This window comes from Eurypyga helias, unplaced genomic scaffold (assembly GCF_000690775.1).
Source record: "Eurypyga helias isolate BGI_N326 unplaced genomic scaffold, ASM69077v1 scaffold3902, whole genome shotgun sequence".
NCBI classification, from domain to species: domain Eukaryota; kingdom Metazoa; phylum Chordata; class Aves; order Eurypygiformes; family Eurypygidae; genus Eurypyga; species Eurypyga helias.
The window spans coordinates 28,374-52,924 of record NW_010236423.1 but is presented as its reverse complement, the minus strand read 5'-3'; the positions used below and the strand labels follow the sequence as shown (position 1 = coordinate 52,924).

The window sequence follows — 24,551 nt, the reverse complement described above, 5'->3', positions numbered from 1 at the left end:
AGTTTTAGCGGGTGATGATTGTACTCTCTGCAAAGAAAAGGGTATCTGTGAGAAGTTATTCTCTGGACACGTGCAGCAAGGCTTGGCTGCCTTAAAGGAGTTACAAAGTTTGGTTTTCCCCACTCTTTAGGAAATTCAGTCTATCGTTCTGTTTCTCAGACTTGGGGTGGGATTGAGAGTCCTGAAAGAAGAGGCAGTACCAGTCTTAATCCCAGGGCGCTCCATGACACCCCTCAAGGGCTGGCAGAGCTGACACAGGACCTGTGCCCCCCTGGAGCTGTGGCTGGAGCTCAGGTGAGAGAGCCCAGGGTGCCACTGGATGCTGGCATTCAGGCGGCTGGCTGGTGTCTCACCTGCTACACCACAGCACGTGCAGCCTGCTCCGTGCCTGTCCCTGACGGGGATGCTGCCACGCACCCCACAGAAGGAGCAGGAAATGTAGCAGCAGAGAATGAAAACTTTCTCTGATGCCAGGGCAGATGCTGGGGTTTGACTTATGCCATAAAACCTGGGCATGTTTACTCCCTCCCGGAAGAAGCACTCGGGACACTTCTGTAAGTGCAGAGCTCGTGCCCACAGGTACCTCACCTCTGATGAAAGGCTCCGTTAGCACTGCAACACCCACGGGCGTGAAAGCAGAGAGCAGCCTGCAAGTCTGCTCCCTAGATAAGGTGACTCTTCTGTCACTGACTACAATCTCTTCGGGAAGGGACAAGGGGTGAACTACGCTGCTTCTTCTACTACCACAGGCACAGTTGTTCTTTCAAAAACCAGTGAAACGTGGTGGCAAGCCCTTGTCTCCAAGCCCAAGCTCCCGCCTGACAACGGGAGAACCAGGCGTTGGAGGAACGCTGGCGAGCCCATGACATGCGCGGTGCGTCGCGCGTTGCCGTACGCCGTTCTTCGTCGTCAAATTTCAGACTTTCTGCTGAAGATCTGCTTACACAAAGCCACCACCAGCCAGCCACCGGAGCCAGCCACTCAGCCGCTGACTGCACTGAATTCCCACCGTGTTAAGTTTTCCTACAATAACCTGACACACAGGTGCGGGAAGAGGGAGAGAGGAACCCAGCTGGCTGCAGCAGGGGTGTGACCTAGGCCTTGCCTACCTGCGAGGCCGGGCAGCTGCTCCCTGCCTTCCCGTGGGGTGAGAGGCCCTGCCTCTCGGCGCTCTGCTTGGTCACGGTGAGGACGATGTGGGTCCCTGTGGAGTCGGTGATGAGGGTGGGGGGAGGGGTGCCCTTGATGAGGTCGCTCAGGGCGCTCCCTTGCTGGCCAAGGAAAAGCCGCGGGCTGTGGGACTGGCACGGTGGCTCGGCTTCTGCGGCTGGCACCTCCTGCTTCACCATCACGGCTTTCTTTGGCACGGAGCTTGGATTCGAAGTGTCCATTTGGCTAGCGGTCGGTGCAGGGCTGAATTGGTCTGTTTGGCCACTGGATTGCTTTGCGGACTGGCAACTCAGGAAACCGTTTTCACTCTTCACCTGGGTGCCAAATGCTACGGGGTTGGAGGCGAGGGCTGTTCCTTCTCCTGCAGCCGCTGGGAGTGACTGCTGGGAGCGCTTCTCCTGCTCCAGCTGTAGTCTGAGCATCTCGACCAGCTGCTGCTTCTGCTTCAGCATGCGGGTGAGTTCCTCGATCTGCTTGTCCTTCTCCTGCAGCATCTGGTCTTTGTCCCGAACCTCTGCATCCCTGCTGTTACCGGTGCTACACCGCTCCGACCTGGGTGCCGCGTTTACACTGCAGGAGGCAGCCTTGGAGCTTTCTTCCTTCACCAGGAACTGCACTGGAGACGCCTGCAAGGTGAGCTGGGTGAGGGGGGAAGTCACCATCTCTCCAAAGGTATCTCCGGTGGCCGAGTTCTCGTCCCCTGTGCTCATTTGGGAACGCTCAGAAGGAGTTGGAGAAACAGGAGGAGTGGAGCCTGTGCTGCCAAACTTCATCACGCCTCCACCGGTGACTGTGGCCACGACTACTTCTGCTGGTGCAATGCCAGTGGTGACCAGGGCTGGCCCCGTGCTCAGCCTGGCAGCCGGGAAGGCTACCACCACTTCGGCAGCTTTTGGGAGGACGCCGGCTGGGCTGGGCTTGGGAGTGGGGGCAGTTTGGCCGGCTGCACCATTCTGCTCTTGGTAAGCTCTGAGACGCTCTATCAGGTCCGTCTTTGTGCCCGAGACAGGCAAGGCCCTCAGCTTCAGCTCTTGCTTCAGCTCCGCTACCTGAAGGGGGGGAGAAAGGAGAGAGCACCGCTAAGAGAACACACGCTCTGACCAGAATAACAATTAGCAGCTATCAGAGCCATGTGGAAAAGGACTAAACCGACGCTCCTGCAGGCCAACAAACCCACACCTTGCGTACCGGCTGCAGGGCAGCAATGCCAGCTGCTATTGCTAAGTCCTGCCAGGCCACCTCAGCCCTGTGCTGGGGCAGCAGCGTCACTGAGTACCGCCCCCTGACGACGCCAAAACATGGGGCCATGCAGCTTCCCAGGACACTCACCTTCATCTCGTCCAGGTTGGCAGGGAGAGGGCCAGGCTTGCCCACTGCAGCATTACTGTTCTGTCGCATCAGCCCACTGGAACCAGAGGATATCGAAGACGCACTGTTGACTGTGGCAGAGAGGCTGCGTACAGCAGAGGCACCGGCACCACTCTGCTGCTCTCCCGGAGGCCTGCAGGGAAAAGAAGACACAGGTGTCAAAACCAAGGTGGGAAGGCACCAGAGGCCCTCAGTGTCAACCACGTATCCGTTCAGAAACGTCTGGGTCGCTCGTGCCACCCTAGGCAGGAAAGCACACCAACGTCTTTGACTGTGCCCCTTACTCTGCCCACCGACTCGTGTCAGCTGCTTCTGTCTGATCCAGCTGACTGCGGCCCTTTTTGAGGCCCACTGTAACCTAACAAGATCGGGTGCATCACGCCCGCTCGCCACACCCAGAACGCCACGTTGCTGATACCAGGAGCAGGGAAGCAAGTGCTTCCCAAGGGAGAGCTGCTACCCGGGACCCATACTTAGGTGGGGCTGGCAGGATGGTCTGATAGTTGTAGTGCTGCTGCTGTTGCTGGTTGAGGATCTGAAGCTGGAGAAAGAGCTGCTGCTGCTGCAGTATTTTGGCGTAGGATGAATCCATGGGAGGAGCTCCCTTGTCCTGCTTTTGGTCCGGGGGAATATACTGATGATATTTAAGCTTCTTGACTTTCGGCTTCAACTCCTTGGCTTTTTTACTGCGCTGAGACTTCTCACTAGCAGACTTGGGCTGGCTTTGCTGTTTAGAAGGAAAGGAGGAAGCGGGTAAGAATGGGAACACTGACCGACCGTAACACCCCATGTAAACCAGACCACACACTGGGATTTTCATTTCAGAATTCTCCAGATCTGACCTCCAGGTCTGTCCACACCTCTCTCACTCGGGAACAGGACAGCCACAGCACCCGCAGCAGCTTACACTGCACCTCAACGCAGGTCACCTTTCCCAGCACAGCAGATCACCTGCTTATCCAGTGCAGGCTCACTGGTTACCAGTAACGCTGACTGTTTCAAAATGCTCTGTGTGGACCCATTTTACAGAAGGTGAATACAGTGTGGAACGGTGGAACCTATTAAATATGTCACAACTAGTGTCAGAGGAAGACCCCAGTGAGAAATGAGCTTCCCTTCCTTGGCATCTGTTAACACAATGCTTCCCACCCCAAACCTTCTTCAGAGCAACCACCTTATCTTCCTTCAGACTACAGCAACAAAGAAAGCAGCCGAAGAGTACCTTAATGAGTGTTGGTGGGGGCTTGGCAGCTGTAAGAGCCGCGCCGTTGGTAAGACTAGGAGGCAGAAGAGGTGGAGGTGGCAGAGGCGGGGGTGGCTGTTCAGGTAGGAAAAGTGTTTCACTGGAGTCTGCGCTAATCTGCAATTGGGATGTACCCTGCAGGGACAGAAAAAGGCATAATGAATACTCATACGAGGAGAGAAACGGTTTAAGAGTGCAGGAAGTGTCCGCTTACAGGGAAGCAGCACAGGTTTCAAGTCATTGATTAGATCCTCTCAGCCACTGCTTCAGCGGAGAAGCAGCACAAGTTCTTAGGACAGTAAAGAAATCCCAATCCCACACCTGTATCTCCCAGCTCTGCCTGACAGAATCAGTTGCACAAGGGTGGCATCGCCAAGCAATGACCGCCCCCTTTCCCACAAGGCACCACTGCGGGGGCTTCTCAATAACCAGAGGACTCCACTGACACCGCACAGCTACGACCCCGAGTGAAATCTCACAGACTATACCTTTTAAGGATCCCTGGGTCTCACTTGCCACCGCATTCTCACCTGAGCTAGCGGTGTGCCAGTGGTGCTAGGGAGAGGTTCACAAATCCGGGAGTCCATCGGTGATGGGACAGACCCCTGGGACTCATGGCTGGCTGGCTGTTCCGGGGAGAGGGCATCACTGCTGTCCTCATCAAAGGAGGAATTGTCTGCAACCTTTGGGTAGTTCACCTGTCCAACTAAAAAACACAAACATCAACTGTGGTCTCCGAAGTGGCGTAAGGAATCCTTTCACTTGACACTGGACGTTTCACGGAGGGAACAAAGGCATGGAGAGAGTTGTGTCTGAGCTGCACTTACAGGAAAAATGAGAGAACAGAGTCCAAACTGGAATGTGAATGCTTAAAAGTGATCATCTCTGCTATCAGTAGAATAAAATGATGCAGACTGGGGTGAACCATTTCCCTTGCTTCTTAGCCAGACGAGATCAGAAGTATAACAAGAGCTCTCTAACTCTGCCCGAAGCCAGATCTGTGGCATGGCTTATCTGACTGCCAGCTGGCACCAAAGAAGGTGGTTAGACAGGGTAAGGGGGAGTCATGGTTTCTTTGGCATTCACCCTGTGTGGTGGATTCAAGGCAGAATCCCAAATTGTCCTCTACAAGTAACGAGGGCTATGGAGTGCGTGCTGCCCCTGACCGCTGTTAGCATCTCTGTCTACGTGTCCCGTAGATAAATTCAGGTGATGCCCTAATGGGTTCTAGATTTCATTATCTCACATCAATCCTGGTCGTTCATACCTAACGTAAAAGCAACAGACCCCCAGGGAGAGGTACTTTGCTCAGTCAGAAGGCAGCCACATCGCTAATGCTCCAGTTCACAAGCCGACTCCTTCTCCTCCTCACCCACTTTCTGTGGAGCAGCGAAGCCGGGCTCTCCCACAACACCGCCCTTTTCCTTTTTCATGAACACTATTCCGCCTTGCTCACAGTTGTGTCCCATTTGTCTTTGCAGTAGCTGTGCGTGTTTGAGGGGAGGAACAACCACAGACGCACACGACCGCTCCGTCTTGAAAGAGTGCTGTTAAGGCAGTGGGAAGGCTGTTCCTCAGCGTTCCTTTCAGCCCTTGGAATGGCACTGGCATGATTTACATCTGTTCTGGTTTATTTTTAAAGGGGTTGAACCCTCTGAAGTTTTTAAGTTCACAGACAGCTTTTGTTACATCACACCTGTTTATGTTCTGTCTCCTCTCCCTGATCTGAGTAAGTCAGTGGGTTCTCCCTGCCCAACGTTGCTGACATGCTATACCAAGAGAGGGATTTTTAAGGACAGAATCCATTGAATGCCATCTTCAACAGTGTTTGAAGGCTTTAGGGTTCACAATTGCTGTCACGTTATTCTGGGATGCCCATACTCTCTATAATTTAACGTGTCCGTAGCACTATCTGGGCCAGTTCTGCTTTTCAGAACCCTTGGGGCTGACAGCCTGTGATTCTGAGACAGGAAAACAAGACCAGCCATGGGACTGCACGCTCTTAGCAGGCAGGTGACTGATAGAAAATCACAGCCACCCACGGGAAATGCCCTCAACACGGATCCTCCTCTGGCCTTACCGATAATGGCCTCCTTCAGGCTCGACTCCACAGGCAAGATGTTCTTTTCCACCAGCTCCATGGGACCTGGCCTCTGCGCTATCTTCTCGTTGAGGTCATCTGCCAGCCTGGCTCTCTTTAGCTTCAGCTGCTTAGCCTGCAAGGAGGGTTCAGCCGAGGTCTCTGTTCAGGAGAAAGTCAATGAAATGGCATCAGTCCAGCAGCGGTCAACCTACACCCTTCAGCAGTACCTTACCTCTGTTCAGAAAGGTAGCTGCAGCTGACTGTACAGCAAAACAGTTGCAGGTAACAGTAGATACCTATGCACGATAAGGATTTTCTGGATATTAAGTCTATTTCAGTTATAAAGATAACTACAGCAGTCCTCATGACTCTAGAATAGGACAAATGCACTGTTCTCAAACTGAGGCCACCCAGTTCTCGTCCATCTTTTCCCTCTCAGTTGTGTCCAGAGATGTGGTGCTCAGCAACAGCAGTACTCCCTCCCTGAAACTGAGGCGCTTACTGATCACATCGAACCTGCCTCACTCCCCTCGGGTGTTCTAGTGTCTTCCCTTGGCAGAAGAGCTATCCAGGGTCATTCCATGTCATTGCTGCTCAGCTACACAAAACTGCACAATCTGAGTTCACGTTAACAGATTCTCCTGAGAATCTCCATGCAAGCAGAGTTGGATCCCTCCCAAGAAATCATGCAACAGGCATGATCTTCTGCCTGCTCCCAACTGAAACAAAGACTTGGGGGTCAGAGCCAAAATAGAAAGCTGTTAAATAAGTAATTACAATAAAGTTCCTTGTTGCTGTTTTCATGTTTAGCACGTGCCGTACCTTCCAGTATGTGCATCCTAACCAGCTCCGATCTCTCTGGCCGGGACCGTATTTTCCGTTTCAGATAGTCCTCTGTCTGCAGCAAAAAGAACCAATTTCAGTTGATCAGACACAGGAGTGAGGTAATCTTGGACAGCACAAACGAGAGAAACAACCATCTTTAGTTGTTACTGAGAACTAAATCAACACAGAAGGACCATATCTTCTGCTCAGCACCCAGAGAATGAGCTCATTCTAAAGATGACCTGCTGCTGTAATCGCCTCAGCCCAACTGTGCACTGCTGCGCCACAGAACAGAAACTGGAAAGGACTTCCTCAGGAGCTGAAGCCCGCTTTTCCTCTTTTATGCAATACCACTGACTCCTGTCAGGGTGAACTTCGAGACATTTCTTCTTACATTAAAGATAAAAGCATCGGTTCCGTTGTTCACAGCACATACGTGCATGTACTGCTGGCACGCAGGGCTGACGGGGGGCTTGGGTGTACCCTTTCATTTGTTTACAGACGCCTGTGAAGCTAAAGACCCGATGCAGTCCCTTGGCAGGCAGAACCTAAATGCTGTGGACAAGACTCGTTTCATTTGCAGAGCTGCTTTTCGCTCTGTCTTTGGAGAATGCACTACGGAGCAACGTACAGAGATGACCCTGCCTGGGCTGAGCCCGTTACCCTTTCTGCGGCCCAGGAATGGGCACCTGGGAGCAGCGGGCGACGGACTGGGAAGTGAAAAGAAATACTGAAGTCAGTCAGAAAACTGCACCATACTTGCACACTTACCCACACCAAAATATTAACGTAATAGGAAGGTTTTAAGAAAAAAGAGGAGGAAGAAGCAAAAGCCTCTGGGACATCGGTCTTCATGCCAAGTCTGCTGCTCCAATCCTCACACAGTTTAAGGTGCTAACACTCCCTGACAGGTTTCAATCACAGCTGTTAGTCTTTTACGTATGTTGCTTTCACTTTTAAAACAAAGCTTAGCCCCGCAGTCATAACAGGTTTTATTCCCCTGCAGGCCAATCAGAAAAAAATCCCTATCCCCAGAGGCCTTTTGAGGAACAGAAATCATTGAGAAACCCTCCATGAAGTGTGACACCTGACTTCCTCTTTCTATAGAGCCATAAGCCTGTGTGATTACGGTGTTACAAGGTTTGGAAGGGGTGTCCTCTCTCTTCAGTTCTCAGTTTCTAATATCCTAGATACACAAGCGCACCTGCAGGTAACAGAGAAACCATCCACTTTCCTCAAAGGTGGAACTGAGCCCCATGGGATAGGAGCATTCGGGGCAAAATGGACACTACAAAAATAACAACGGAAAGTATATGGACAGTGGGGAAGAAGAACATCAGAAGACTCTAGGGGAAATCCAGGCACCATATTCAGCGGGTTTTAGGCACAACTAAGTTCACCAAGGGTTCACCACCACCACCACCTACTCACTAAAGAACACCCCATCCAATACATCTCTAACTAGGTAGCGCTGTATTATGTCTGGAATAGGAACAATTCCCTTCTGCATCTCGTTACCAGCTACAGGATGCCCAAAACACAGGGTGTGCTACTCCTGACTTCCCCAAAATGTTAAAGACAACATTGCCGCTTACCCTGGCCCGCTCCAAGCTCCTTCTTTGTTCGTGAAATGCAGCTGGACTTTTCAGAGCTGTTGAGAGGAAAACATTTGGAGAATGGATTAGAAAGCTGGAAGTTCTCTGGCTGCACATCCCTTCAGGCCCACCAAGTTGACAAACCCACGGCAGCACCTGCCTCCTGCATCTTTCAGCACACCGGAGCAGATCCCCATGGTGTAAAGCCATGTGAACTGCCATGCTCCACTTGACAGCACAGGGGCTACAGGAACTGACCTGGGCTTTCTGTGGGCCGCTGAGGAGACCAATACGGGTACGCTTCTAGTCAAACTGACCACTGTTCACAAAGTCTGGTCCAAGAACATGAGTCAGAACCAGCCCCCAACAAATGCCTTTTACCAGCTTCAACAGAGAGTAAGATATCCAGGACCCTTGAGTAAGGGAATGGCACTGAGACATGGAAGAGATAGATGAAATGGTTGGAAGGATGGGGGAGGATCTTAATGAACTGTAAATCCTCTTTACCACCGCTGAATGTCAAAGGAAGCTGCAAGTCTTCCCTTAATCTGCACCTGTGTTTTGTGTACATGCAAAGGCTGGCTGCAAATTCTGCAGGTCCACGGGACATACATAGTGCTCCATGTAAGAGAAACTATCGTGAGAAGAGGAACACTTGGACAGGAAAGTACATCTGTCTCTTGACAGAAAACCAAGACTTGAGGAATTAACAGCAGCTCTCCATATAACAGACCTCCTCGCCCCCTCGGGCCCAGGGGAAAACCAGAGCCAAAATGGATCATGTTTTAAGAAACTGATCCTCTGCTGTCCAGGACCGTACTAACCCTGGAGGAATCTCTCACCCTGCCCAGCTCCCCTGGAGCACACAAAGCTCACGTCCCACACTAAAACCGGAGAAAGAGGGTGACATGAGTTCTAACCCGGCACCGGTAAGTGTCACTAGCTCCTCACAGTTTTCCCAAATCCACAAGCAGCCTGGGTTTTAAAACAATCACATTGTGACTTGTATTCACAACTAGCTGAAGGAAACATGGTAATTTCTCTTCATATTTCTGAAATACTCATATTTAAAACTGCCTGGTGAAGCTTCTAAATTACCATCAAGCTAAACAGCAAAGCTAAAAAACTTCAGCTTTAAAGATAAGCTGCGAGTCATTTGAAGACAGAAATCTAAACTTGCAGAGTTAGTAACTCCAAACTACTGCATCTTCGTCCTATGAAATATAGTCTGCTCATGTCATTTTTCACTTAAGATCAACGATCAAATACTTCTCAAATGTAACTTCATAATGAAATCTCAAAAGACTAATAAAAAATAAAAGCACTTATATAAATGGAATGTAAAAAACTACTTCTAGTGCATGTGTAGGCTTCTAAACTCTTTCATACAGAATAAAAAAGAGTAGCCAAAGACAAAGTCTTAAGACAGACACACTCTCTGCAAAATACAGACAGTCCCTCTAGGTTCCCAGCAATGGGGTAAAAAATAGAGGTTAGTCCACATGCCAGGAATTCTGAACACACCAGGGCATCGTGGATGGGATTCAGGCTACAGAAATGAATGAAGAATAAGCTGTAGAATAAACTGGCCATAACTGAAAACTACCCATAGCGAGTGAGTATACAGACCCCTACAAAGATGGGGCAAATAGCTCCCGTTCAGATTAAAGGTAGTTGCGCACAGCCTGGAGAGAAATCACCAAAGAAAGTTCTGCAAGCTGTGAAATGGGAGCCCACTGAGTGCACTCTGGGATAAGCCAAAGCAAGGGCAGAGATGGGGTTTTGCAGTAACTGCAAAGATAAGACAAAAACTTCCCTGGCCAGCTGAGACATCAACTCCTGGGCACTCTGACATCACACTGCGCCGAAGAGCAAGCAACAAGTAATACTGGGAAATTCTCTTTTCAGGCCCCATGAAGTGCTTGTGAATATGCACGTGCTTGAACTCAAACAGGCATTTCTTTCATCGTACGCATATCGCAGGAAAGTGAACTAGGGGTTCGGGTGCACGCAGGCGAAGATACCACGCAATACATAAACTGGTTAAAAAATCTACCCTGGAGACAAGCAAAGCTGGCCTCATCTGGAGTCTTCCAAAGCTCCCTACCAGCAGAATGTGCAGGCACAGCAGTAACGCTTTACTCTCCCCTTCCTGCCTACCTCTGCCATCAGTAAGAGGCAGCACATGAACTTTAGGTGACATTTCTTCTACCACAGTAAACGGTCAGGAAAGTCAACGGCAGGAGTCCAGCTGATACCACAGGTAGTCGAGGAAAATGTTTGCACATGGAAGAACAAAACAAGAAGAAAAGAATCCCTGGAAAAAGAAGAAAAGCCCTCCCCCCAAACACATTAACTAGTAAGTAATGCAAAACTGCTACGGGAAGAATCTTGTAAAGAACAGCTTCAGCCTCTCATGACTAGCCCGCTGGAAACAAGCGCTGGGTTACAGCCCTCTGGGCTGGCACCAGGACAGCGGACCTCATATTCAACTGCTGAAAATGTCAAGAGGGCGCAAAGCCCTCACCGCTTCCCTCAGCAATCTGGGATGGGGCTGTTGTGTCAGAAGAGGGGGTCTGTTGTAAAATCATACTCCATTCCAAGTTAATGGAGCCTTGCACATTTTTCTGGCTTTGAAATGACTACATAGCCCAGAGCTGTGAAGCAACTCTGTTAACTTTTCTACAGCAAACAAACAACAAAAAAATCCTATGGGGAATTCTGGAAGCTGGGGGGGACTTTTTACAAGGGCCTGTAGTGACAGGACAAGGGGTAACGGGTTTAAATTGAAAATGGGGAGTTTTAGATTGGATATCAGGGAGAAGTTCTTCCCGGGGAGGGTGGTGAGGCACTGGAACAGGTTGCCCAGAGAAGCTGTGGATGCCCCATCCCTGGAAGGGTTCAAGGCCAGGCTGGATGAGGCTTTGAGCAACCTGCCCTAGTGGAGGGTGTCCCTGCCCATGGCAGGGGGGTTGGAACTGGGTGGGTTTTAAGGTCGCTTCCAACCCAAACCGTTCTGTGATTCTGTGATTCTCAGCTTTTATAGAGCTAAATTATCATTAAATAATGCTTCTCAGTTATCTGTCCCAGCCATGCTGCCTTATTTGTGTACATGAAATGCGTAGTATGTTCACTTGTGCTTGGCTCACATACCATGAAAGGTCTCCAATCCTCTCCTGCAGAGCCACTCTATAGCCAGCCGTTCTCCATCCTCAATTCATGCCACTGACCAGACATACCAAGATGTAGAAACTCTGTGATTTTCTCTGGCTTGGTCCCATACTTCTCAGCTTCTCCAAATATTGGGAGTCCCAATCCTGTCCTCCTCCCAGCCTACTAACCTGCAAGCTTTATAAACATGCCCACCACTCCTTTGTTTACATCCCATTACTGAAAATACTGAATAGTATCCGATAGTGAGCTTCCCCCTCCCCACCCCACGCAAAAGCCCTGCTCTACACATGCTTCTAGGCCAACACCAAGCCTTTACTCCAATCCTGTTCTCTCACCAGTTGCATACGCAGCTCCAAGTTGTCCCCGCTCGCTCACACAAACGTCAGACACCCCACTCAACCCAACAAGTGCAGAAAGACATTTAACACGCTGACTTCCTGGGGAGGCAGTTCAACAAATATTTAGTCTGGTGGTAGGTCCAGCCTAAGTAGTGACCTCTTCTTCCCCCCTCCCCCATGTCCCAAGTGTTTCTGCCTTGCCACTGATGCTCCAATTGTCCCCTGACCATGCAGGGAGCTGTACTAAGGAACTGACACCATAAAGTAACTCCAGCACCTCCCCAGTGGCACTTGCCCCTCCCCAAAACCACGTACTAGATAACTCGGTTTGAATCCTTAATCCAGCTAACTGCGTGGCCAGCAAAATTCTGGGTGAGCTCCTGGTGAGAACAGAGTGCTGCCAGAGGGGAAAAAACCCTCGCCAAATGACAACAGTAGTTTTAGCTCTTGGGAGTTTTTCTTTTCCAGTGTATGCAGAAAAAAAATCCCTTTCTATTTCTCTTCTACTGAGATGAGAATGCAGAAGTAACTTCTGCAATTCCCCATTTCTGTTAGGGATACCTTTTGCCTACCTGACTTTGTTTCTACATGGTATGGGTGCGGTATTTTCATCATCCATAAACTGGGGTTACACTTTCTGTCCTCATGCCTGTACCTAGGCCTGGCACAAAGCCCTCAGTTGTTATGCTGACAAAACCGTTTGTGGACTCAGAGCACAGTTATTTTGAAAGAGTTATTTTAACCTGGATTGGTATGCTGGTTTACAGCACAGCTCACAAATGACAGTGTCAGCAAAACTGAGCAAAAACTGGTCTAGTGGAGGGTGTCCCTGCCCATGGCAGGGGGGTTGGAACTGGATGGTCTTTAAGGTCCCTTCCAACCCAAACCGTTCTGTGATTCTATGAAATGGCCAAAAAAACCCATTAAAAAATGGCTTAGTGATAGAGTGGACAATGGCTTCACCAACAAGGGCCTGGACAGCACGGTCCAGCAGGTGCCCATCACGCAGCTGTACATACCTTGGTCCCACTTGGAAAACCCTTGTTGCAAGCTGCAACATCTACTGTTAGGAGGGCGAGCTTTACCCCTCACCTTTAGATGACTGACAGCAGGACACGATCTTCCTACCACAGGTGAGCTGGCTAGCCTGGATCTCATGAAATTCCTACCACACACGTCCTAGTTTTTGAGTCTCTCTGCTACTTGTGGAGCATTTTGATGCTTCATCACCAGAATTCTGAAGCATTAATATCTTTGTGGTCACGCCCTTAGCTAACATCAAAAGTCCCCCTGGAGACGAATGGTGCAACAGTTTCGTGCCTCCACCCTGCTTCAGAAGTGTCTGCAGCTATACACTGCAACTGCTGTCCTACCCCTGACCCCCCCAAAGCTAAGCAGCAGCACACAGGACCATCTACAGTGATGCACACTTTTCCATCCATAGCACAGGACTGGAAGTTGCTCATCTTCGCTTCAAAGCAATGCATCCATTCCCATGAAACAGGGTCCCACGCTGCAGTGCAGGAGTTCAGTGTTCCCTCAGTCCGAGCCACATTTTGAAGATGGCAATGTGCGAGTGGAGGGAGATTCTGCCTCAAAGCATCAAACCAATGCTGCTACACACACAATCAATCAAGGCCCAGGAATCAACCCCGAATCTCCAACACAACAGCTGAGACGAAAAACAGGGTAAAATGGTTCAAACATTCCTGTTCAGGGTTTGTCCTCCAGTGCACAAAAGCAAAGTTTTAGCCTTGCAAAGTTTTGAGGATAGTCATATGCAGATCTTCAAGTTCCTGTTACCCAATATGAGGAATAAATGGCATCAGAACCAAATTCAGTCAGTCTAAGAATGAAACGTAGCAGGGGAAGGGGACTGACCCAACTGCTGAGAAAAAGAGGTCAAAATATCTATACACCCTGCATTTGCTTATACAGCCAACAGAAGACAGCAAGGTTAGCAGGGAACCAAATAAAGGGAAGAAAGACAGGCAAAGGGGTCTTCACAGGGCCTCACAGCTCAAGTGCCTGGTGGGGGGAGAGGCTGCAAAACCTTCTGCAGTATCGAGCTCATCACAGACAACAAAGCAATCTCTGAACTGCAGATCAGCTGGTCAGACAACATGCCGTGTTTGTAGAAAGTCTACTGAATCAAGCTTTTTGCTGTTCACTTACATCAGTCCTTGAGGGAAACATTCACATTTTCCTTTGCTGTGACAAAGAGAAGCTCATGCCATGTCCAAACCCAGTTTCAGACATGCTGACTTAATTCAGAAAGGCAGAAGGCCGTCTGCTGCAGCTATTCACCTCTGCTCTCAACCAAATTCTAGTTTCTCTCTCTTGTTTACTATGCTTTCAAAAAAAGATGAGATAAAGTGCTGCAAATAGGCTCGATGACTTCCTCTGTCGGTTCAGGGTGGGGCTCCCATCCCATAGCATTTGGTGTGTAGCGTTTGGTTAAGAGGCACACAGCCTGAACCACAGATCAAGGCAGTTGGCACTTTCTTCCTCCCATCATCTTCACCCCACTTTCAAAACTCATTTCTCATAGCACGGAAGAAAAAAGTATTCACGAACAGGGCCATGTGCACAGCAGGAGTCGTCACCTTGCTAGTGGGGCAGGAACAGAGGGCAGTATGCTGTGGAAATACGAAAAGGGGGTGGGGAATATGCAGGTGACAGAAGAGAGATCTCCATCGGCACCCTTTTCTCCTTACACAGCTCCAGGGAGTTTCAGCTCCGGTACACAGACCTGATCACACCTGAGAGTTCTGGTGGAGAGTTCTGGAGCCCTGGCATCGGTAAAGGCCAAGATTTGAGCATGGAGTGAAGGATAAGAAAAGAAGCCACAACTGGTAAATTGTGATTATCCAAACCCCCAGACAGATAAAATTAGAAAATTCAAAATTAAGATTGGCCTAGCCCCGACCCCCCCATCTAAATGTTTTTATGAAAGTGAGAAACACACCTCTGTCACCCAAAGCAAGGCAGCTGTGCCCCTCCGTGCTTTCCAGCACTACCAGTGTTTCCAGTCTCAAACTGAAGAAAGGCCGGAGAAAGGTTCTTCCCCACATGGTGACTGTTGCCAACACTGCCACAGCATGGCATTACAGATACACTGCTACAGCTTTACAGGGTCTTCCCTGCTACGGAGCTATTCCTACCAATCAAGATGCGGCACGGAAGAGGGCAGCCACATGAAGGCCATGTTAGCTAGATTGCTTGGCGAGTCTCGGGCTGTTGTGGAAGCCAGAGCTGAAGATGTCCTGACACCCTACCTCCCAGAGCCCCCCCTTCTTCAGCAGCAACACTCATGAGCCTGCCCAGCATCCTGGCTCACGGAGCTGTTGCTCCCAAAAAAAGCCGCTTTCTGGGCTTGCCCTGGCTGCGCAAGTACGGGGGACTGTGGTACCCTGTCTCAGCTCAGGCCAGCACGGAGCTGCGCGCCAGCGGAGCTGTTCCCAACGCCCGAACCAAGCACCTCTCCAGAGCCCACGGCTCAGCAAAACTGTCAATAACCTTCTTACGGCGTTAGTTCCTTTACGATACGGCTGACGCGTAGGATCTTCATTAGTTTTAACTGCGTGAAAAGCCTGAAAAGCGTAAGTTTGCCACAGCAAACGTGAAATCATTGACAGAGAGGGCTAAGATTTTTCAAGGCTCAACACCGAGTTAATTTAAACTCTAACAGATAAGTATAATTTCTCAGGAAGTTCACCATCTTCAGGAGCAAAATGGAAATTGTCACCCATGGTAACACTTATCAGATCTATGGGTGACTATGGCTACAGCTTGGTGTCAAAGAGCATTTACAGCAAACACAGATCATGTGCACCCGCTCCGTCCATCCCTGTTAACTCTTGGCATTCAGAAGACATTACCTAATTCCTGAACTGAAAAATAAAAAATATAAAAGAAAGCTTCATTACAATTAGGATTATGCTACCTCCAAACTGAAGAGGAAACGGGAGATACTACCAGGGTGCCTTTGAGCCATGCATTCCTAGGCTAGACTTCATGCCTGCTTCTCGGAAGGATAACTGCCCCTTTGCAAACTCTTCTGACAACTTTACGGAGTACCCAGACTGGGGCAGGTGTGGGGCCATTAGAAGAAAAAGGAGAGACCATTTGTAGCTGTCCTGGGCTCATGTGGCAAGGTTTTGGTAGCGAGGGGGCTACAGGGGTGGTTTCTGTGAAAAGCTGCCAGAAGTTTCCCCTGTGTCTGATAATGCCAATGCCAGCCAGCTCCAAGGCCAAGCCAATTCCAGTCACAACACCTTTGTGATAACGTGTTTAAGAAGGGGGAAAAAAGGTAAGAGAAGGGATTGTGCAGCAGAGAGCAAGATAGGAGAGAGAGAACTCTGCAGGCACCAAGGCCACTAAAGGAGGGGAAGGAGATGCTCCAGGCGCCGGAGCAGAGGTTCCACTGCAGCCCGTGGTGAGAGGACAGGCTGTGCCCTGCAGCCCTGGAGGGTCACGGGGGAGCAGAGACCCTCCTGCAGCCCGGGGGGACCCCACTGTGGAGCAGGTGGATGCCCAAAGGAGGCTGTGGCCTCATGGGAAGCCCATGCTGGAGCAGGCTTCTGGCAGGACCTGTGGCCACATGGAAGAGGAGCCCAGGCTGGAGCAGGTTGGCTGGCAGGACTTGTGACCCCACGGGGGAACCACGCTGGGGCAGGCTGCTCCTGAAGGAGTGCACTCCATGGGAGGGACCCACGCTGGAGCTGTTCATGAGGAAACCGCAGCCCCTGGGAAGGACTCGCATTGAAGAATCTTGTGGAGGATTGTCTCCCATGGGAGCAATCCCACGCTGGAGCAGGGGCAGAGTGCTAAGGAGTCCTCCCTCTGAACAGCAGCGAAAATGAGTGATGGACTGACCAGTACCCCCATTCCCTGCCCCCTGCACTGCTCTGGGGGGAGGAGACAAAAGCAGGAGTGAATTTCAGCCCAGGAAGAAGGCAGGGGTGGGGGGAAGGTCTTTTAAGATTTGGGTCTAGTTCTCTTTTTACTCTGATTTGATTGGTCATAAATTACATTATTTTTTCCACAAGCTAAGCCTCTTTTGCCCGTGGCAGCAGTTGCTGAGTGATCTCCCCGTCCTTATCTCGAGCCACGAGCCTTTCATCGTATTCTCTCTCCCCTGCCCACCTGAGGAGGGGGGTGACAGCAGGGCTTGGTGGGCACATGGTCTCCAGCCAGGGTCAGCCCACTGCACTGGCCAACGAGTAAGAATGAACCCAAGATGACTGTGGGAACATGAAGGGAAAAAAAGCTGTATTACATACCAGATTTCACTGCCCTGAATTATTATGTTTCTCTTGCAATCAGCAGAGTTAAATCTTTTATCATTGCAGGGATCAAGGACTAAACACAGCCTATCAAACCCCTGAGAATGGCCTTTTCTTCCTACAACTTCATAAAGGGCAAACAGCACATTTCTGTTACTAACAAAATGAACTTTCCTACTCTAACCATGTCACATTAATCACAGATGATATAAACACATGGAAAACAAACACAGACAGCTATCTAAAAATATAAACAAACCAGGTGCTGTTATTAGACTCCTGACAAAGAGGCTCTCAGCTTAAACACTCCGCCTCCTTCTCCACACAAAGCCTCAAGGCTTTGAAATTGTGCTTCAGAGAAGAGATCAAAGTCAAAGAACCAGCAAATAATTCCTGGGAGACGAGTTACAGCTAAGATGATCAAATTAAAATAAAACCAGTTACAGATTTCTGTGCTACATGCCACAAACAGAACTACAGCTGCAAGTGACCTCTACAGCTTTTGTTTGGTTTACAATACCTGCTTAGTGTTCCAGCCTTACGCTCAGAGCATGACATTGAGTATATCAAAAGTCTCGCTGCAGCCTCTATTTTTGAGGTCCCATTCTGTACACAATCAACCAGGAAACAGCAAGGGTTCAGAGGTTAAATGGAGTATCAAAAAAAAAAAGTTAATTTTTACATTTTTTAGATCTTAGAAGACTTGACAGGTTTGGATATTTTATTAATCAAGTCTGGGAGTAATGATATTTACCGTCCCTACATTTGTTTTTAACTCCTTCTCCTAAATGCAAGTACAGTTTCAGCTTGTTTTCTGGAAGAAAGGTATGACAGTCAAGCAGTCGCCAATGGGCAGAAGAGCAGACACCAGACAGCAGGGAAGTAAAAATTTGTATTTTTGTTTTGTCATTATAAATATTCTTCAAAAAATATAGGGAACATCACTACGAAGACCCGCTATGTAAAGCGACAAGAGAGTGATGGGAACACGTTAGGCAGCAGCGAAAGGTAAAGCAGGAAGAGCTTTTTCAGGGTGTTCGAGCACTTGGTTTATGTGCAGTTCAAATATAACGCAAACAATCTCGAAATGTCGGCTGCGTAGCCACACTGCAACACTCCTGAATCAGTAAAACTCCGCATAGGTACAGCAGTTTGTCTTCTACCCTAGCCCTTAAGCAGAAGAGAAAATATTGTTGAGATATTAAGAACTCCACCTGAAGTCACCAGCATGACTGCAGAACAATTCCTGCCACGAAAAACACCGCACATGCAGGTGTGTATGTTCCCATAGCTTACTGCCTCTCCTCCCTTTGACATACATCAAAAGATGTGTCTGTTTCTCTATTAACAGTTAAACAATCAAAATTTAAAAAGCTAGGTTCCTTGGTTTCTTTTGTTTCTGACAACATTTATTATGTTCTGCTGTAGCTATGGGTTGTGACAGGATCCTGAGACAGGTCTCCTTCCACTACCCCCTCATACACTGTATTGACAAGTTTCAGGTTTAAAACTGGCAGCTTAATAAGAAAATGTAAATGTGACTAAAGTATGAAACATAGAGCTATGCAATAAAGTTGGAAGTGCATAGTTTTCATCAACCAAATTACTTTTTTAAAATAGAGAATTGGTTAGGCTATCAGGTAAAAGCTAAAGCAGCAATATCATTTTTAGCGGCCCTACAGAAACACAACTGTGGATGTATGGCCAAATTTGGGGGTTGAGGCGTAAAGTCTAGAAACATGGTTTAACTTTAGAAACTCCTGGGTGGCATGCATTTCACTTCCTGAAATCAATACCTCAAAGATCCTTGTTTTCTTGTGATGGTAGCTGCGCTGGATGCAGAAGACCAGTTACCAGCTTTGCCTGGATGATGACCAACACAGATAAGCCAAAGCATAACCTGTGTTCTGTATCCTCAAATCACTGAGTGTCCCTCACAGCCCCCCAGGAGAGCAAATACTGTATTTTAGTTTTATACCACATACTAACTTTTCTCCATTAACCTTACGGCTACCAAAAAACGCAGCTAGTGATATGAGAGGCCTAACAAGAATGTGATCATTAGACCGCCTGTTGTATTACAATCATTCCTCATCGCGTGACGTTGCAGTTGAACTGTGGCACACTCCCCTCCAGTAGTCTGGAGATAAAATGCACTCTCTTCAGGAGAGTCTGAAACCCTGCAGCATAAGATTCACAGGTCTTGTATTCCAAAATATATCCAAGCAGCTAAGAGGCTGCATGTCCAAGCAGAAAACTGCACTGAAGGGTTGATAACACAGACCTGTAGGGTGGAAATACCTCAGCACGTGTAAAAACAGTCACGTTAGAAAAACAACACAAACTCCATCCTGCGTGGATCTCACGTATGTTCATACATTCTGCATATATCACATCCTGGAACACAAACATACTGTAGGAGTAGTTGGATGTGAGCACAGAAACTGGCAAGCATCCAACACACTGAAGCGAAAAAGAAGCTCCTGGAATCTCTCTGCCTGTACTGCAGCCACCCTCCTTCTAGCTTTCAGTCCAGACGATGCCCTTTTCAAAGGCTGCCTGTGTCATCTTTCAGATATTCGCAAAGCAGTGCTCTACAGCAACACAAGGCACATTCCCAGAAATGATCTGCTGCTCCTGTTTCGCCTGCTTAGGTGAACCTGATGGTCACAACAGCAGCTTTCCTGCAGGCTTCTGCCACGTGACAACCTTGCACGCTCGCCTGTACCCTGTCTGCAGCCAGAAGACAAAGATCCTGATCCCGATGGAGAAAACAACGGGCATGTGAAACTTTAAACCTTGCAAGACAGAAAAAGCACGACATATTTTGCAAAGCATTTTTCAAACATCTTTGCCCTAAAAATTTTTGCTGTTTAATTTGAAGATACTTTCTACAGAGTCTTTCTACAGAGTTAGATACTGTTTTAAATGTTCTTTTCAAGGGTGGAAAGCTGGATGCTTAATACTCCCCCCAAAACCCTTACTTTAAACTCAACACTGTAAAAACTGACAGCATATGACTGTTCTTCTACAGCATGACAGAGCCCAAAGAGTAGCGCGCAGACAGCAGGTTTTGTTTAGCTTGCATTCTGCGAGGATGAGAAGATCACAATCACCTCTGCATAGCTACAAAAAAATATGCAAATAGCAAAAACGCTTGTCTGTTTGCACTATCAGAAAATAGGCCAAACCTGAATAAATAAGAAAACTCATCTCTCCTTGTTTCTAGGTACAGTCTTGCTCGAATCACAGGCATGTCAGATGCAAATGAAGACTTGCTTCCCACCTCTTTTCTATGGGCAATTGAGACTTTTAATCTTCAACTGATGAATCCTGCCACTAGTAAAGGTTACACAAAGTGATAACAGAAAAGCAAGAAGAATTAATGAAGCATAAAACCCAATTATTTTGAATCCTCTGTCACTGCTTTCAAATGCTTTATTTCTTACTACAATTCACTAATCTTTTAGTGAAGCACAGCCCTAGTGTAGGTGGCTGGTGGGTTGGAAAGGTTCTTCAAGCGAGATTAAGTGTACTTGGTAAAAAAATGTTGAAACATTTGCCTTTCCTCTCTACCATATAAACAAAATTCCACATGGGAACAAAGTAAGCAATTCCCAGCTCTGTTCTGAACAAGCAAACCAGGAGCAGTGTGACTCTCACTTTAATGGGACACCAATGCATCTTTTCTCACTCCTCAGGTTTAGTGCCTAAAAACCTTGTGTTGCTGGAAGCCTGAAACACTGTATCTTGTTTAGGGCACAAAGCTGAATCTAAACACCAGGTACGACATATACATTGAAGTCAGGAGAATCAAAGGTACCAACGTGAGTTTGCACACCAAATAACTTGTAATATAAAACAAAAGCATTTACTTCTCCCATACTTGTTTCACGGATTTTTGCACGCCTGTTTGGCTACAAGATCCAGGAACTATATTAAAAGCACATGTAGGATAGCACAGTAGGACCAAAAGTGCACAGAGCAGCAGTTGATGCTGAGGAACTGACATCCACACTGTATATGCTGTATACGTGTAGGTGAAACGGGAGGTGTCGTGCCAGACAACCTGTAGTCTGGTCACGTGAACTGAATGCAGATTAGCTGTAGGTAGAGTATTTTCCAGTTTACTTTCATCCCAATGCAACTCTCAACTTCATTTCATGGTGCAAAGCAAGGCACAGTAAGCAGGTGCAATCAGGAGCTTCGCTTCAAAAGCATCTCCTTGACGCAAGCTCTAATGCTAATGAAGATACAACTGCAACTACCACAATTCTTGCAAGAGTGTTAAGGTTCTCCAGATGAAAAACAAAGGCCAGAAGCCAACAGGCATTTCACACGGAAAGAGCACTCCAGCTCATTTCATTCGGCACCAAATCATCCTCTGGATTCCCACTTGTGTATTTTTGTTAAATCACCGCGGAGGGTTGTGTGGGGTTTGGCTCCTGACTCACGAACTCAAGAGGGAGACGTGGAGCCCAGTATGGCCATGTCCAGGGGTAGGCGACAGAGGAACAAGCACCTAAGGGGCACAGGGCAGAGAGCAGAAAGCGGACTGGATACCTCCACATTCCCTGCACTACGTCAAAATGTCTACTGAACTTCAGAAAGTAGAAGCAAATCTGTCACGGCTCTGAGACACTTTCAAGAGGAACACGGCCCCTAGTCATTTTCTGTACTTCTCAGGTTAAAAATGGGACTTTAGCTTTAAGTATCACAACTTATCTCACATCTGATCTTCTCATTAAAAATGGCCCAGGCAAGTAATGTTTTAAACATTTCCCTATGTGTGGTTATTTCCAGCTGGCAGATATGAGTAAACGATACCATGACTTGGAGTGAAGAAATTTCAAATCCTGTTCAGAACAGGTCTGCTCAAGTGGTTTTTCTCCAGTGCAGGAAGGACCTTTTCATGTGTCGCCAATACTTCACCGAGAGTTCTTCTTTGCTCTGTCATAAAACTCACATGTAAGAGACCTAAATGAAACGACGAAGGGCACAAGTCTGCAAAGGCCAGTTATTTAGCCTGTATTTTAAGCAAATTTAAGACTGACTAATTACTCTGGGTGTCTTTCTTGAGTTACTTGCAAGGGCCTCATTTTCAAAGGGCCCGTAAAACAGACATCTCTCAGGAATCACAAGTTTGGCCAGTCACACTTTGAAGAAAGCCAGTACTGAACATAACTCAATACGGTATTTGCATACATATCCACCTAAAGCAGGAGACCACAGAGAAGTCAGCGTTTTCTTCTGGGAAGCATTAGTAAAAGGGAACAGTCACTGGGACACTAGTCTTTCATCCAAAAGAAAGCAAGTGTATTCTGTAGAAGCACGTATACCAGTTCCCCAGATAAAAATAAGAAGACAGGCATGATGTACTATATCCAGATGGGACAATCTTCCCTTGTTGATTTGGTAATAGAATTTTAAGTAGGGGTCCCGGAAACATCTTAAGCATGTCAGCTCTACCTTCCAGCGAGCCACTTCAGCTGACAGAGTGCTTCTGACAGGTTCTCTTCATTCAGAGAGAGAGCTGACAGCCTAACCTTACACCTTTAGCAACGTCTAAGTCACATCACTGTGTCATATTACAGTGTGCACCCCAGAAATAGAAGGAATGAGAAACTCCCAGTACTACACTGTCTTCAAATAAGGTTTGTGAAATGGGGGAGGGGGGAAAGTTTTTGAAAGAAGAAAACATATACTTGATCCATTGGCTTTTACTAAAGCTGTGAAGTGAAACTGAGATGACCTCAAAAACAACACACTTGCTCTTTGGTCTTGCTTCAAGTTGTTATCTATAAGTCAGCTAGTTCAGAGGTACCAAAGCATGAGAAAACTATTCGTCAGATATCTTTTTGCCTTTTGGGGGAAGGAGTGGAACAAAACAAACAAAAAAACCCCCCTTCTCCAACACTAACCTGACACTGAATTTGTTAAATGTTGGCATTAGGGGATATCCTATGTGTCCACCCAGACAAGTACAAGTTCTCCAGCTCTGCAGACTTTGCTTTCCCCTGCAGGAAGGGGACTAGCTGATGCCCACATGGCTCTTCTAGCTGTTTTCTCACTACAAACATGAAACACAGCCCCTTGTTGGTTAACATCTTGTACAGAGTGCCTGTATGGAACATGTACTTTATGGAACATGTACATACAAAGCTACAACTGCCTCAGAGGTCTGGGGAGCTGACAAACAAGAACAGAAACTGCAGAGGCAGGAAGCCTGTTAAAAGAGTGATTACCAGCCTGTGCGAAGTATGTAAGGCACATCTAACATGGCATGTTCTCCAGAAGACTCTTCTCCACTGTGATGAAATATAAATGTTCGTTTGGAGCGCAGTTACACTTGGAGCCATTCCTCAGTATCAGAAGTGGCCCCATACCTAGAGTACCAACACTTCAGAAGGACCAAGTTGGGTGGGGCAGGGTGGGGCTCATATGATGTTTTTCATCCAGAAACAGAGCATCTGATCTTTCAAATCACATGTGAAATCATTCTCCTCTCAAAAACATGCATGAAAACACCGAGACGGAGTTAAGTGATACTTACGCGGCATGATCCCTTGGCTCACCAGCTCCTCCCGTGTGCGCCGCTGCTGGAGCTTCAACTGCAGCACTGCACGACAGCAGAGAGAGGGAAGAGAAGGAAACCCATCAGTGCAAGAAAGGACTGAGGAGACATTTGCAAAGGCATCATGTTTTCTTCTCTGGACGCCAAGGCACTAGCGAGCAGCAGAAGGAAAAGACCTCCCTCCCACCCAGCTCCTCTGCAGGGCTGCAATTGCAGAAGTGGCCTTAGCAGTCAGGTTTCCGTATTCTGCTGCGGGCAACGGGAGAGGAAGTTGCGCAGGGTCTTGGCAGGGTGATAAAAATCCACAAACCCAGGCCTGTTTCTCAATTCTTTCTAGAGCCCCAAATTATTTCCAAACTATTAATATTAAAAAAACAAAGAAAAACACCGGCTGACGGTCCTCCAATAAACACAGAGTGACACTCCAGCTGCTAATGACTCCTGAAAACTCTAATTATCATGTGCAGATTAAATTGATATGACAAAATTATTGGTCGTTATTCTAAATGACAAGGCTGATTTCCTTCCTCAGCTCAGAAATTCACCTTCAGAAACATCTCATTAACGTGAAATATCATGGATATATCTAGAAGCATCCTTGTTCTACTCCAAAGGACTTATCACTAGAATTTTTCCTATGTATTTTAGAGTAACAGAACAAGCATGTTACCAGTATGAAACGCAATTACATTTTTTTTTTTCTATTGCGAATCTCTGGAACAGCCATAATTTCAACACTTAGATTATAGCAGCACTTTCCCTTTAAACTATACAATCAAAGCAATATTCTAGAGATTGGTCTTACAAACAGTCCAAGACAGCATCCACAAAAAAGGGACCTCTCAAAACCAAGGGAAAAAAATCATAGGCGCGTGTGCACACACACATCCACT

At 47.8% G+C, this 24,551-nt stretch overlaps 1 protein-coding gene across 1 annotated transcript in view; it reads right to left on the bottom strand.

Moving 5' to 3' along the window:
* The window catches only part of LOC104506188 (MKL/myocardin-like protein 1), a 45,180-nt gene that overhangs the window by 3,435 nt on the left and 17,194 nt on the right, over positions 1-24,551 (bottom strand). The window contains 9 exon segments of the mRNA XM_010147058.1: positions 1,110-2,219; positions 2,500-2,671; positions 3,012-3,265; positions 3,761-3,916; positions 4,312-4,487; positions 5,862-6,023; positions 6,687-6,762; positions 8,285-8,340; positions 23,638-23,703. Coding sequence (XP_010145360.1) covers positions 1,110-2,219; positions 2,500-2,671; positions 3,012-3,265; positions 3,761-3,916; positions 4,312-4,487; positions 5,862-6,023; positions 6,687-6,762; positions 8,285-8,340; positions 23,638-23,703 — 2,228 coding nt within the window.